Source organism: Cyprinodon variegatus, unplaced genomic scaffold (genome assembly GCF_000732505.1).
Source record: "Cyprinodon variegatus isolate N-32 unplaced genomic scaffold, C_variegatus-1.0 Scaffold546, whole genome shotgun sequence".
NCBI lineage: Eukaryota > Metazoa > Chordata > Actinopteri > Cyprinodontiformes > Cyprinodontidae > Cyprinodon > Cyprinodon variegatus.
This window is the reverse complement of record NW_015150999.1, coordinates 537,956-554,591: the sequence shown is the minus strand read 5'-3', so window position 1 is coordinate 554,591 and position 16,636 is coordinate 537,956. Positions and strand designations below refer to the sequence as shown.

The 16,636-nt window shown below is 35.5% G+C and overlaps 1 protein-coding gene across 1 annotated transcript in view; it reads left to right on the top strand.

Annotated features, from left to right (window-relative positions):
- lrp1b (LDL receptor related protein 1B) overlaps window positions 1-16,636 on the top strand; it is a gene marked incomplete at its 5' end in the record, with an annotated part of 277,806 nt that overhangs the window by 25,303 nt on the left and 235,867 nt on the right. Inside the window, one exon of the mRNA XM_015391547.1 lies at window positions 5,483-5,620. Coding sequence (XP_015247033.1) covers window positions 5,483-5,620 — 138 coding nt within the window. The remainder of the gene's footprint in view (window positions 1-5,482; window positions 5,621-16,636) is intronic.

Here is a 16,636-nt window from a genome sequence, read left to right as displayed (position 1 = left end):
TTTCTGAGGATGCTCCAAAAGTATCAGGAGATAGATTTCTGTAAAGGAGAACAGTTTAAGATCCTAAAAGCAGTAACTCTCATTTACAACAATTACAATTAAAACACAAAGACAGACCTAAAAAAAAAAAAAAAAAAAGATTGGTGAAATTAGTAAACCATGGGTCCCAGTGGTTTTTTGAGGGTTTAAATATTTTTTTCTTCTTTTAGGGTTGCTTATATTGGTTTCCACATCGACGGTGTTATCATAAATCTTCTTTTCTCGGCATGAGGGACCTTAATTCCTGGATTAAATCTCTTAGCTGAAGCAGTCTAGGTTCTGTCTAAGGATTTGTGATCATACAAAATTAAACCAAACAAACAAAAAAAAATACCATATAGACTGGATGTTATTTGTGGTCAGACCATACAACAAAAGGCTCTGGTCTGTAGATTTGGGCCAAAATATCTACTATTAACTAAGGATATCATTGTCTCCTCCCCATTTAAAAAAAAAAGATTTGCCACAATTTTCTTAGTTTCAAGAACCTTAACACCCTGGGAACTTTTGCTTGGCTCCCATTTGCTCTTTTTCTGTTTGCCTTTAACAAAATGAAGCCACATGTTTTAATTTCAGAAACCTGCTGCACAATTTCCTTTTTTCCAACCAGCTGTTGATGCTGTTCTTAGATGTTTTGTCACATATTTTACAGCATGATTCCAGGTGAACAGGAAAATGTCAGATGCCCTTGTGTCTAACTCCTGATCTCCACAAGGGTATGGGCTGTCAGCTCTACTTTTTATTTTAAATACCGACAGCCCTAATGATTAAACACACATCATTAAATTCTCACATGACACTGTTGTCCTGTCCCTGCTCCAGGGAGTTGATCAAGGACATGGTTCAGTCCTTTCCTCTTTTGTGACCTGGTACAGTGACAACTTCTTAGACTTTAATGTCTCAAAATCTAAAGAGATTATTGTAGATTTTAGGCAAGTAATAAATGGGGACAAACCCAGTGTTATACATGGGGAAGAAGTGCAAATACTCAAGAATGAAACTGAAATTTGAGGTAAACACTGATATTTCTAAAAAAGGTAAGCAGAGATGCCATGCAAACGTGATTATATTTGTGTCAGTGAGAGGATACTTAGTTCCCTATTGCTGCTAAACGTAAAGTCTTTGGACCTTCGGTTGGTATTCTGTCTGTGAGACACAAATAATTTGAGCAATATTTTTATAGTATGTTTTAAAAATCCTTGATGTATGACTTCGAGATCTGGAGTCCATTTCAAGGAACAGGTTTAACAAACTCTGATTCAAATCCGCAACTCTAAATTGATCTGGCCTAAAGTCCGGAAGTCTTAGTTTTTGGTTTCACAATGGCTGCTAAGAAGTAGTTCAATCAACTCTTAGTTGGTCCACTAAGAGTTGAGCACGTGGGTAACAAGTATGAAAAGCCATTATCTGTCTTTTTTTAATGCACAAAACTATGACAAAAATCTGACTACATCAGGAAATAAAACAACATAATTGAATTTAAGGAGAGCAGAGACAGGTCATTCAGACTGTACTGAACAAAACCTGCTCTTTACCAGGTTAGCTCTGGCAAAAATGTTGCTACAGTGACAACAGAGGTTGAGGAAACTCTCTTTGTGAAAAGGACAACTCAGAGTTTTCCATATTTCAGGTGTAGAAAAGTTTTCAGTAAACCTGCTTCTTGAAACTAATCCCTCGTCTCACTCCGGGAGAGGGGAATCCAGAAGAAAGCTGGTCAGATTATAGACTTAGATCAGTGGTACATTTTATCCTCTTGTTTTAGTTTGGCTTCTTCTGGACAAGGATCGGAACTAATTCCTACTCAAAATCTTCCATCTCTTTTACAATTTAGGCCTGGTTATACTCTTGCAGCAGTGTGTCGCAGTGAGATTGACACAGACATTTTTGATTTATGCCCAATATTGAATTATGGTCTGCGCTATACGCTGTGGGTCTAGATACGGCCGAGGTGATGAGGAAGTGGGGGCGAGTTTGTCCGACAATGGAGGGACATGACGGCGAAGAATAGCGGGGATCCAGGTGGAAAAAGGATCCCAGCGTTCTCGCGCACCTCGCTCTTCTAGCTGGTCCAACTTCATGAGTTGTTTTCCGCAATTTCGGTCACAAAAACAAAACAAGTCGGCCTCCTGTCTTCGGCACTGTCTGCGGTCAGCTGCAATTTGGGAGAGGTGCAGCACAGTGTCTGCAGAGGGGGCGGGGATGCCTTTTTGTTCACACCTACACAGGCTACCAAGTTTCGAAGTATAAATCAGCCTTTAGACTTTAAAATTTACCCTACGATTTTTGTTTCTCTTTGCTTGTAATCTTCTGATTGGCCAGGTTAAATCTGTGAATATACCCATATAAAATTATGTAACACAAGCTTGTCTGTATATTTTCTGTGTATGTTTAGTCAGTAAATTGCCCAGTATTCTACTAATAACATTTTCTGATTCTGTTATAACACACACCTGAACACTTACAAACACCGAAACAAATACATATGTTCTGGGTTCTGCTGGTTGAATCACAGAATCTGAATATACAATGACTTCTTTAAAACTTGTACCAAAAAGTTTAGATGCTTAAGATTTCTAGGCTAAATGCTTGAAAAGAAGATTGTGAAATCTGAGAGCCTGAGGTAAAGTTTTGAGACCTTTAGTTACTTTAAATCTTTAAAGGTTTAAAAACATTTCTTTTATTAGGGTTTTCTTTAACTGTTCTGCTTAAAGCAACACTGTAACTTTTGAGCAACATATTAGATTGATTTAGATACATTAAATATTATGTTAGGTCAATATAAAGCACTTGGCATGTATTGATGTCTTTACAAGCATCTCAATGATTCCTCAAACTGCTGGTCGAAAGCGGGTCCTATATCGTATTTCAAAACACTACGTTTTTTTAATCTTGCAACAGTGTTGCCAGTTGCTTTAGGAGAGTTTAAACCAGAAGATAGGGGTGTAACTCCTCTAGTAGCTAATGGTTACACAGTTTCAAAAACAGTTCAGAAATCCTTGATCTAAGGTTTGCCATCCAACGTTTTTTTTTTATCTACCTCTATTATGGCCTTGCAATGTATTTTTAATGGTGTGTCTTTTTTTAATAGTGTTTATGTACAGCACTTGAAATGTCTTGTCACTAAAATGTGCTGTATAAATACATTCCCCTTGCCTAAACCTCATTTTTACCTGGCATTTAGCAGCGAAGGACAAAGGAACTGTCTTATCTCTTTGACTTTGAGCAACTATGAAATGTAGTACAGTAAGTTTTGAACATTATAGGATTCTGTCCACCTCAGCTGTTAACAGACCATCTGTATACTCCTGCATAGCAGATCAGCGCCACTGAATATTCATGCATCATCCCTCCCCTTATCACATTAGATTAGAACCCATGTGGCGAGAAACCAGAAAAAAGAGGCTGACAGGACGGTTTTGCCGTCACAGACCCTTAGAGCTTTGTGTTAAGTAGCAGATTTGCCAAATGGACACTTAGGTGATGATGTTCTGTGAAAAGCAGGCTTTTATCAACTTACTCCTGTCTTTATTTAAACTTTGGGATTTTTGCAGTTAAATTTTTTAACTTTGGTCCTCAGCATTATCAACGACTAAAATTTAGCTATTGCAACATTCTATATATAAGATAGTAAGAGGCAGATACTTTGAAGTTCGATGTTTCCAGCAGGTGTCTTGGTCTATTTATCTTTAGAAAAAATTTTCAGGCTTCTTTAATTGATATAAAGTCCCTGGTAAGGATATTCTTACCCCTTTGAACATTTTCACATCTTGTTGCATAACCCCCAACTTTAGTGTTTCTTATGTTGAGGCGGAGTTGCCCACCCCTAATGTAGAGCATAATTTGGAAATGAAAGAACACATAACTAGTTGATTTTCTTGCAGAAAAAAAAAAAAAAACCTGAAAGTACATTTTAATCAACTCATAAAAAGCAAACCTTTGTAAAGCTATTATTTTGCTGCATTTAAAACTAAAAACTAGATTGTCTATTCTTCATGAAAAGGACAAAAGGGATAATTGTGCTGCTAGGAGGTAAACCTTTGCTACAGTCTAAACTTTTTGCAGAGTAGAAAATACAAGACTGTTATCATAGAGATGTTGGGTTAAAATGTTGTTAGCTTTCTTTTGCTCATACTATTTTTGTATTGCCCAAAGAAAAAAACACAAACTGTTTGGATCAATACAATGATATGCTTTTCCTGTTTGCTGTTCCTCCTACATGGATTGTGGCAAATGAAACCTACTTTCTTCTTAACAAGCATCAGTTAAGACCAGATTTGTGCAATGCACAGCAAATTGTTACCCGTTCAACATATTCTCCAAGCAGAGCTGAGAACCTTTATTCAATTGGCTTTTCAAAACAAGTTCTCTAATTGTTTTTGTGGCATTAATATAAATAGGGGGTATTAGCATAAAGAGGAATTCACATAAAAAAAAAGTATTTTCTATTTTTCACCCACTTTACATAAATTCTCCTAAAATATATTGAACTGGGAAGTTGTCACTGTACCTGACCACTGATGTAAATACTTTTACAATGACCTTTATACATAACACACCGCTTTATACATGTGAGATTTTAATGAACTATAAATGTGCATAAACAGGAATAAATTAATCTTTTAAGTTTTTTCCTGAAGTTCTCTTATGCAAGAATTCTGCAGTTAAGATAACTAAATGGGGCATTAAAATGGTGCAAGTCTTTTGTGCTTCCATTGCTGTAGGTAAGGTACTTTCATTTATCAGCCACCGTTTCTTGGCAATTGAACGCTTGAAAGGAGATAATGATATGCCATTACTGCATCAGTCCAGAGATATACCTCCATGTCCACATCTCTCTTCTGCAAAACCCTACATAGGCTGTCACCCTTCTTTCTTTTAGCAACATTAATTGGGTTGTCTTACTGTTTTTTAGTCTGAAGTGGGTTACACTAATAGATAATGGCCATGTAAGTCAAAGTCAAAATTGGTGTTATATGGGTGTAAGAACTTTTAGAAATAGTTTTATCCCTGACCAAATGAGTAATAAATCTTCCCATTAGCTGCCCACAATAGCAAATCGGTAATTGATGTCAGGGTAGTTAAGATGGAAATATGGCTTATTACAGAGCAAGTGTACTGGTCATCTGTGTTTTATGTGCTCCTGGGGCTTACAAGTAAATGAGGTTCACTTATCTATGTGCCTCATGAATCCCTAAACAGCTGCTCTCTGCTGTCCGCCTGGCTGGCGGTGGCAGTCAGGTAGTTAGTTATAGGATTTTTAACCAAATACCTCTGAAAAGCAGTGTGGGGGAAAATCTGTTGTATGATTAGAACAATAATGTAAAGCATAAATATATTTGCAATATATTTTACAGGCAGGTGTGTTTTCCTAAATTTGCCCAAAATCCAAATGATTTTTTTGAATGTAACATGATTAGTAATATTTTTTCTGCTTCTGCTTTAGGTGCACAGGAGGTGGTGATCAGATGTCCCCTAAATCACATACAGTGCATCGGGACAAGAAAATGTATTCATTTCAACAAGCTCTGCAATGGAGCCAGAGACTGTGAGGATGGGTACGATGAAGGAGTTCACTGTCGAGGTAAGAGACGCTTTCATGTTCCATCCTCTCGCCTAGGGTCTAGACTGCATAAAATTATGAGGCTTTTTTTTTTTTTATCACTGCAATTAATCATATAACGCTCATCTTATTTGGATAACTAATGTTGTATAATTTATTTCTCCCATTAAATTAGAATGAATTTTTTAAATATATATTTGTGGCAAGTGTTTAATTTTCATATCTAGTTAATGTTCTTTGAATTATAATTACATTTTTTAGCTAAGTAAATTTCTATCTTCCTTTGTGTAAATGAATTGTTAATTTTCACTCTTAAATGGAAGCTGTTTCTTATATTGTTTCATACACTTTCATCAGCTGCATTGCAGATGACAGAGAACAGCTTAATTCATGTTATACTGGTTTGAGTTGGCAAGTTTTCCCTTTTGCTGTTGAATTGGTTGCCAGGGTGATTTCTCATCATCCCTACTGTCAGAGCAGGCGAGAGACACAGCGGGATGGCAGCGCCAGGTGTTGTGCTGTACACAAGTTTTTGTTGTTGCTTACTTTCTTTGCAAATACACCAAGCTGTTACGGACACCTGGCTTCTGTGATAAGGCAATATTTGCCCTGCGATTGCTGAGGTCCTGGCACAACAATAGCACCCGTCAGGCAGAAACTGCAACCTCTCCTGATCCTGCAAGACAGTTAGAGTCAAGCTGGGACGAGTCTCTTTGTGATTCAGAGGTGCAAAGAGGTGTTAATATCTCATTCACTGTCCTGAAGGAAGAACAAACTATTCTATTTGGCTCACAGCAGAATTTGCCTCTTATTTTCTGAAATCGCCAAAACATATTTCATTAACGTGGTATTGCTAAGAAGATTTTTGGTATACTGATTTTGGGATTTTTGGAGTGGTGGTCTAAGTGGTTAGAGCATTCTGCTTGGGTTCCGGAGGTTATGAGTTCAAGCCCGACACACTTCGACGTACTGCCACTCTGGGTCATCAGGCAAGACCCTTAACCCCACACTGCTCTGCAGGCGCCACACAGTGGCAGCCCACTGCTCCCCTAGAGGATGAGTTAAAAGCAGAGAGTGAATTTCCCCATTGTGGGACAATAAAGGATTTATATTTAATGATAGTTCTCAGGCGCTGAAGTTTCTTGCTAGCTCACTAGAGATGCAATGATCTAGTGATTTATTTCTTGTTAATTTAAAGCTTTTGATTCGCCAATAAAAATCATTATCTATTCAGATTTTTACCAAACTTAAAAAAAAAGGAAACACTTAAGTTGTTTGCTTTTCATCAGGCACGAGCACTCATTGGTCACTTTATTAGGTACATCATGCTACTTCTGATTTGACCCCTTTCGCCTTGAGATATGCTTTAAGACACATATTTGACAAGTTTTAAAGCATTCTTTAAGAAGTACAAGAAGATTAGATCACAAAGATCCTTCAAATGAATGAGTTGCACATACAACATTTAACTTTGCTCATCCACTATATTTCACGCATTTTTTTTTAAAGTGCAGCCTTGAAAAATACAAAAAATATATAAAAACAGTAATATAAGCATATGACTGTAAATTTACAGTTTCATTTTTATTTTAATATACTGATGGATTTTTTGATATGCTGTGGCCTTTTAATAATATTCCATGAGTACTGAGCTGGGAATGTGCCGACATGTTCCCTGCTCACTATTTGACCATCAATATCCTGAATCACACATACAATGCAAGTCGCAATTGTAACACCAACAGGAAATGCTTTTGCAATCTGTTTTTGTCAATTTAGTTGATTGATAGCCTCAGCTCCCTGTTTTCAGCTCACCTGTGTGGTCCTCTGCTGCTGTAGCCCATCTGGTCCAAGGTTTGACATGTTGTGCATTTAAAAGATAGTATTTCACACAGCTTAGTTATAAATAGTGATCATTGGAGTTATTGATAATGCTTTTTTCAGTCAGTGTCTTTTAGATTAAAAAATGTAATTATGCTGACATAATGACTGCAAAGAGTGATTTTTGATCGTACATAATGTGATAATATGTTCTTGGGTTTAAATTTCTTAATGCAAATTCAATTAAAATGTAGGCAGAATTTTTCAGTATCAGAAGTGAAAGTGAGCAACTGTCCTCAGTTGGCTGGGTAACATCCCGACGTAAAAAAATCATGTAATATGGTACATATTTACTCTTTCTGACCCTCGCTTTCTGCTTGTTAAGCACATTTACAATTGATTACAAAAAAGGGAAGCAGCTTTAAAACCAAATAGAAATGCTTAATTATAAAATTTAAAATGCAACTTCCATATCATGTAGTTTTTAATCTCAAGACTTTAAATGAAGACCTTCTTTGCCTATAAAACTGATATAGAAAAGAATAGAATAGAATAGAAAATCCCTTTATTATCCACATTGGGGAAATCGTGGTGCAAAATTGGTCACACAAATGTGGACCTTAAGTAGTATAATAATTTAATATGTATAAAGAAAGATCTTTTACTTTGAAGGATAAAAAATGCACCTAACCCTGCATTATGCATTTCATACCTCATATGAAGCTATACTAACAATAGCTATCTTATCTTCGTATTATCATTAATTTGACATTATTTAAGATATCTAAATAACACCTTCCAGCAATTCACAAAGTCATAGCTCATCAAGAAAGAAAAGAATAAAAGCCTTGGTAATACCGGTTGTAACAGTGTTCCAATATAATGCAGTGTAGTGGTATACTTTTGACAGGGCGCATTGTCTAAGTCACTTCTGGTCTTATGGAATGTATTGCTCTTTCAGCAGGGGTCACCAAAGCGGTGCTCTCAGGCACAAAGATGCCCTGAAGGACCACATGGGGCCCTTATCTTCTTTTTTAAATCATTTATAGAGCATTTCAACATTGTAATCATGTAGGGCATTAAAAGAAACATATGTATGAAGTTCTTGGAAGTTGACCCCTCCATTTCATAGGTCAGTGGTGGTAGCTCTTTCTATATATATATATATATATATATATATATATATATGTATATATATACAGATCGACAACAACATGGAAATATCAAACTTGGTGAAGGAGAAGTTGAGGTCACCACAGAGAAGGTGAAAGTAACCAGCTGCTATTCTTAAAAACTTTCCCTCCCTTTTTTTCCCCACCTCTTATGAATATACATGCTGAGCATCCCATGAGGCATTAATATGAAGGTACCCATATGGAAAACCATCAAACTCTTTTTTTGCTCACCTTCAGAAGGCTAATTTTTAATCATATTCTTCCAGCTGCACTTCCATGCATATTGCATGGATGAAGACAAATGTCAGTCCTGAATAAATATTTAGGAATGTACCAGTCAGCTAGAATGCTTTATGTGATATCATAATGTCTGTCCCTAAACATAGAAACAAACAAATGCATTTCGAAATTTTACAATAAAAAATGTATTCTAACAGATTACTCTGTGTCTTACACGGTGCTCTCATTCCCAAGCTGTCACATTCAGGGCTCTTACTCCACCATGCTCTGGGCGAGCACTGACCTACATCTGAACTTTTAAAACCGATGCCAATGTTTCCCGCTAACATTTAAGAAAAAAAAAAATGTTTGCATATAAGTGGCTCAATCTTTTCTAAACACTGAATTTACAGAATGCAGGAAAATATTGCTATTTTTTCACATTTCACAGGCTCCCTCTCAGTTGTGACAGAAGAGACCAGACCAATTAGGAAATCAGATGGAAACATGAGTGTAATTATAGGCGTCACTTGATGTATTTGCTCAGTATTTCTATGTTTTGCTTACAGTTAATTCATATTCCTATTAATACCATTTAATGTTTTTTGAAGCCTGAATAATAAATCTATGCTGTGACAGACCTCCTTTAAGGTCAATCTTTAGTCTTGAATACATTAAGAATTGAATTAGATAATATTCATTAACATTTAAAATCCTTTAAATCTGTTTTACTTCCACAGTATTAAGGAGAGCAAAACCCATTATTGATGGAAATTTAATCTCTTTAACATTTTAGCAATGCTACTATTTTCCAACTAAATTCCTTCATTAGGTTTTATGGCTCAAAATCAAAGGTTTACAATTATGTAAATTACAGCCTGATTTCATTGTAATGGTTGGATCAGATTTTCTTGAATGCAGTTGTTTTCTCTTTGTTTTTTTCAATGTTATTTCACTAGTTCAGATTTTTTAAGATTTCTTGATGATTTCAGTCATGTAAAGATGAATTTTCTGTGCATGTGTTTAAAAATACATAATCAAGGATATTCAAATTTCCTTACAAAGGGCCTAATTGAAATATTTGCGTTATCGTTTTAAACTATAAAAAGCCAGCAAATGCGCATTAATGACGTTTTTATGAGGTTTCCATGGAAATGTCAATTTAAAATTTATATGTACCGTGCATTTGAAAATAAAAGCTATAAAGTTAGATGATATATATATAAGCTATAAAGTACAATAAAGTTAGAATAGAATAGAACAGAAAAGAATATCACTTTTTGTCCCACAATGGTAAAATTCTGTTTTTTACAGCAGGAAAAATATTATAGAAAAAAAAGAAAGTTAATTTAAATAAATAAATAAAGTAAATTTACCAAACGTTACATAGCTGCAAAGATAAGTCCTTCTTGTTGCTACATTTATCTCTTAGCTTGTGAGGGGTGCCGCCAACTTGAGTAACAGCAGGACCCTCTTGCTGCCTCGGTTTTTCCAGAAAACACTTATGTGGTTGTAAGCAGGGGCGTAGCTAAACATTCTCTTCATCAGGGGCTTAAACCACAAAATATTTCATTATATGTAGGTGATTTGGTACCGCAAAAGAGTAAGAAGTTATTCCTGCATCCCACCTATTTGTTAAAATTTATTGGACATTTATTCGTTATTAATAAATCCATATTATCAGGAAAATAACAATAATAGAGAATTATTTTAGAAGTAGGCCTGAGTCTGGCTGTCTTATGCAGTCTGGCTCTCATACAAACCAACATTAGTACTGCAGTACAGAACTATTGAAAAAACATATCTTACCAGCTACTTGGTCCTTTTGTCTCATTCTGGCCTGTTCCTCTATCTCTGCTGACTCACCCTGTTTGTGCTGCGTTCATAAAAAAAAACAAAACAAAAAAAACACCTAACCTTTTCTCCTGCCTTTTGGACCTACTGTCCATGGTTTTCAAAGAAACACAAAAAAGTGCATATGTTTCTTAATTAATCTAGACTAGAATTGATTATAACAGGTTTAATACATTACAATACCCCTAAAACCACCAAATGGGATATTTTTTTAACCCCCTTACGACAACAGTCTCAGTGGTACGGTTCAATTTTTTCTTACCATTTATTTTTTTGGAATTATATGTACAAAATAAAACAAAAATGAAACAAAAACAAAACAAAAAAACACTGGATCCATTTAAGGAAAAGTGTGAAATGAGAGAGAAATCAGGACATTCTAACAGAGATTTAAGCATTTGAAAACCAAAATGGATCCAATTCTCCACTTTGGGGTTTCATTGTCAGAGATATTTATTGGGCTTATTTTGGGTTTACTTTCATAAACCTATGCTTATCTAGCCATCTAGCCTACCCATTATGTTCATCGTGTCGAAATCCTCATCTGTGCCTTCTGCATAACAACATAATATGGGTTACTAGCAGGGACCGGAGTCAGCAAGAATAAGGAATAAAGTAATAAAGTGGGTAGGGCCAGTTTTTTTTTTTCCATTTTGCTGTTGACCACTACTAAGCAGATAAACCTTAGATTGTTTGACCTTCTGATTTCCTTCCTATCTGCTCTTGGTCAGATGGTAGGAGGTGTTGCCCTGGTAGGGCTGCACACCGATGACCTGAGCTGTTAAGAGGCAATATTGACCATGGGCAGCTGAGGGACTAAACGCCTGCACGCAAATGCTTTGCAGGCTATCTGAGGTGTGTAAAGCGAACGCCCCTTTTTTGTGTGGTTTGCACATTGTAATAGATGAGAATTATTTTTTAATTTTACTATTTTAATGCTATGAAAAAAAAAGTGATCAGTCACAAAAAAGTAGATCCGGGGCTTTTGAAAAAACATTCCAAGCTTAAACCACCAATGCTGCTCCCGCTCAGCCAAAGGCTCCCATTTCCAAGGTTTAGACACATATTTCAAAGTAAATAAAATAAAGGCTTTTATTATAACTTTTCTTTTTATTAAGTAGTAGTGGTATTTGCTTGACAATGAGCAAGGGCTAATCATGTATACATAGTTATCTGTAAAGATAGCTGTGACTAAAAAAGAACTACTAGCCCACAGCCTAAATTAACATGGAAGTGCATGAGGACATATGCATAGCTGCTGCTTTCATATCTATTTTGTAAGTATTGGCCATTTTATCTTTGAAAGAGGAACAGCAAGAATATGAAAGTTGTTGTGGTTTTTTAGGGCATTTGCTGCTATTTCATATGTTACCTTGATTGGCTCAAACTAAACTTTTGTTCACTCACATTAGGCTTTTCTTTGCCCAATCATCTCCAACGGCTCTGCTGGAGATTCCTCTATTCCCGAACAGATTTGATTGAGGCAGTGTCACATTAATAATGTGTAGAACTAACCTGAGTGCTACATACTATCCATCTGTCTTGCAAGGTTACTAGTGTTTCTCTCCAGCAGTCTACGGTGAAAATGTGGGGTGAACCCTGAACAGGTCCATACAATAGCTAAATAGTTTTGCCGAGACAATTTTATATATGTTTATATATATGCTTTTTTATATATATTTATATAATGACCCCTCACACCCCTACCATGGACTGTTTTCCCTGCTGCCCTCTGTGAAGAGGCTATGCAGCATTCAATGCAGGTCCAGCAGATTCCCAAACAGCTTCTTCCCCACGGCCATTAGAGAGCTGAACTGTTGAAAGAAACACCAAACCAAAACACTGCATATTTGCACCATTTATATTTAATGCTCTGAACTTCCATATCAATGCTTTTTCTGCACCATGTTTTTTCTCCCACACTGTTTACATTCGATCATTGCTGCACTTTAGGAAATTGAGATGTCATGAAAGCTGTACAAAACATGTCGTTTTGTATACACCCTGTGTATACAAAATGACAATTAAAGTTGTCTAAGTCAGTATAAGTTGTCTAAGTCTAAACATGTCTAGTTTTAATAGCGCTTATCAAAATATTGGACTTTGTAGATTAGAGTTAAGGACATATTCAGTGTGTAATTATTGGTGGAGATTAAAGATTTAATGTAATGTTGGTCGTAAATGTCATAAAACCTCCTGCAGTTAGGGGCTCATGTGTTTGCTGCAGTAATATATATAATGCTGCCATGTTCTTGTCATAACTCACCTCGGGTATTTCTGATTCATATTTTTAAGATTGACTTGTTTTTCTTTTTATATAATACTGATTGCTGACCTTAGTTGCTCAGACTCCTCTAGGAAAATGGCCTTACTCTCCTTAATCTAAACCAGAGATGTCAGAATTCAGCCCTGGGGAACTGGTGTCCTCCACCTTTTACATAAGTCTGTGCTTTAGCACACCTGAATAAAATAATAAGGTCCTTTAAAAAAATTTGAAAGCTTCACTTTAACTATGGACATAATGAAGGCATTTGATTCAGGTGTGTTGGACCATAGAGATACATAAAAGTTTCAGCACACATTAGTCAAACTATAGCCTGACGGTTACAGCCATTGTAGCTTGTTTATAATAGCTATTTACTAGTGTCCTGTGTTTAGATGTTCATCTGTTTTCTAGAATAAATGTGTTCCAGTCAAATCAGGAAAATATATTTTGTAATATACCTTTTTTAAAAGCCTCTTATCCTGTAAATAATAAAAAACAGCTGAGATGTTGTTTTATTCATTGGGTCACTCATGATTTCTCCTAGTTGTAAGCTCTATAACATGGCTGCCCTTTCAACATATAAAGGGTGAAAGGAGAGGTTTGTGACATATTTTTCTATTTCCTCTGTGAGATCAAAATAACTCTCATTGGTTATTTTGTCACTGCAGTAATGCCGATACTTTATGCCACAACTAATCCATAACAGAAGAGATGTTAAAGAGAGGCAGTTTACAGTAGAAAAAGTTGTGATATACAAATGGGTGCAACCTAAATTAAAAAAAAGAAAAATATGCAGAGACAAATGCTTAAGAATCAAAATGACTTCTTGGCAATCCTAATGTTAGATGAATCACTAAAAGCAAAGATGTAAAGAGCCTTTAAAAAAGAAGACTATCACCCTTCAATGTAGCATGCTGTTCTTTCTACTGTAGCTGTGGAGGACGACAGGGCACGATTTACAGCAGAAACAGGTAGTTTTCCATCTTTTTAAAGATTTCTCCTGTGTCTGTTATTTAAATTGTGCAGCTCTGGGTAGGTGATTAAAATTTTCAGAATTCAGGTAAAGATATGCTTTATCTGATAAATGAACCTGGGGAATGTAGTTTTGAAAGCTACATTAACATGGCAATGACTAATGCAAAAGTCTGCTCGAAATGTAAACAACCATAAAATAATATTTTACAATGATATCCTTTAAAATATTGCTGGTAAAAAAATGATCTTTATTTTCTTCTCAGCAGACAGCTATGCACAAGTGCATAATTTTCACCAAGAGAACAGAGCAAAAAATAAGAAGACAAGTATGCATGTCAGCATGGCTTAAGTAATTCATAGATGTGAACTGAGACAAAAATAAGGCGTGATTTACTTTCCTTGTTTTAAACAAACCTGGATTTACAGATAATTCACATTATAGAGGAATACTCTATAGATGAGGAAATTTTGTTTTGAATAACATTTAAACACCAAATTAACATGTTAACCAGATTAAGCTTGACTCACAAATTTGCATTGATCATTAACAAGCTGATATGTTAAATCATGTATAGGCCTATCTGACATCTATATAGTAGAATAACACTATTTCTTAATTATGAAGTGTGGAGCAAAGAAAAAAAAAAACCAATCACAATTAGTGAGCAGATTTTTTATATATGAAAACTCTTCTGGGATTACATTCGTACAGGAATTATGCTTTTGAAGCCACTTCAAACATCAGAGGTTGCTGTCTGAATCACAGTAAACACTTTATTCCAGCATTGTTGACATCCCTTTGCCAATCCATGTTGTTTTAAACTGATCACTTATATGCTGGATTCTATATTCTCATTGAAGGGCCTACTTCACAGTGGAGTATTATATTCCATTAGACTTCTCTATGAGTGTGCTGCACCAAGAAATGGCTCATTGTCTGTATAAACAATTGATTTATCCTTTAAAGGTTAAATCTATTTTTTATTTATTCTTTAATTGGTAAAATTTGAAACCTAACCAGATGAAAATGTTAAGGATTTTCATTTTTTTTTCTCTAAAAATAGTTTCTCTTGTTTCTAAGGTTAGATGCATTTTATTAAAGAGTAAATTTAAGGTTCATTATTTAAGCTGCGTATGTTGCCTTATAGTGGATTCTCATAAGCTTTGGATTTTTAAAAATAATTTAAGACTTGAATAATTATGAAGTTTGTTATGGTTACTAGTTAATACATTACAAAAATGCCCTAGTTCCATAGGAAAATTATAGGAAGACATGCAGATTGGAGAATCAAGTGCAACAAAGACTCACTTAGTTCACATCTACATACCTATGATTAGATTTTTCTATGTAAGCATGCATCAAAACCGAGTAGCGATCAAAGTGTGGAGGTAAAAGCAACAAATGTTTATTATGGTCAACTGACTGCATCAGGGTCCTGCATCTGAAAGAAGCAGATTAATTTCTCCGACATATGGGCTCTATGCACAGCTCTATTAATTCCTGAACTTCAGCAGCTCCTTTGTTTAAACTGATTAATCCAGGTGTGTCTGACTGGTTACTGAGACCAAATACTCCCGGATTATACATATATACTGAGGTCCTTCCAGCATAATATACATATTATTATTTATATTATAATTAATAACTCACTTGATTAAATATTTAAAATGCATATTATCACAATATTTGGAGACACAAGAAAAAACTAGTTTTTTTCTTGTTACTAACTCATATTTTTTTCATGAGAAACTTTCATATATCCAGACTAAGTAGTAGAAAAGCAAACCTAAGCCTGGACGTCTATGTTCATAACTCACAACCATAAAACAGCAAAAACTTATAATATCTCTACTTATAATAACTATCTCTAGATATAAACTAAAGTTTATCAATCAGTACTGAAATCAGTTTTTAGATGAACCGTTGTTGACCGCTGGAGAACCACCGAACCAGATGAGCGCCTTACATGGAGTTTTCATTATGTTACTCTTTTTCTGAGCCTCTTTTACTCATGCCAGTTGCAACCTGTGGTCTTGTCTTACATTTTAGTTGATTAGCTTGGTTTGTTACATTGAGGGTCGTCTTTAGTAAAAGAAAACACATCGAAGACCATTTTTTTTGTTTTTTTTTACCTGGGCACAAACCAAACATTTATCAGGATCCTCCCAATTTAAATAAAATAAATCGATCAACATGCTCACCATACTGTAACATAGCGCAGCTCTTTATCAACGCGACCTTCTTCTTTTTTTATTTTGAGAGTGGTTCCTCACCTTTACTTTAATAGTAGTGCATCAGCTGCTTTTTCTGTTTGCAACATGCTCATGAGCTCTTTCTGCTGTAATAAAAGTCTACAGGCAACCTGTTTCCCCTCATTCATAAAACAGTAAATTGGCGGACATTTCCGACGACTGCTTTGGATGGGGACAGATGGTCCAAAACAAGGACTGTCCCCAGTAGTCAGGGACGTCTGGTCACCGTAATCCAAATTCCTAAACTCTATAAATGTCCCAGCCTCTGTCACAATAACTACTTGCAATTACTTTTCGAATTAGTCTTTACAAAACTAGGGAGAAATTTTTCTTACTCCTTGTTATAAGCTTGCTCTAATCAGCCTCATTGGAGGACTTTTTAAGCTTGATGCCCTACATAAAGTTATACCAGCATCTCAGTTTTGACTAAAATAAGTTCTGACTTATATCAACTCTACAAAACCTTTTTTCTAT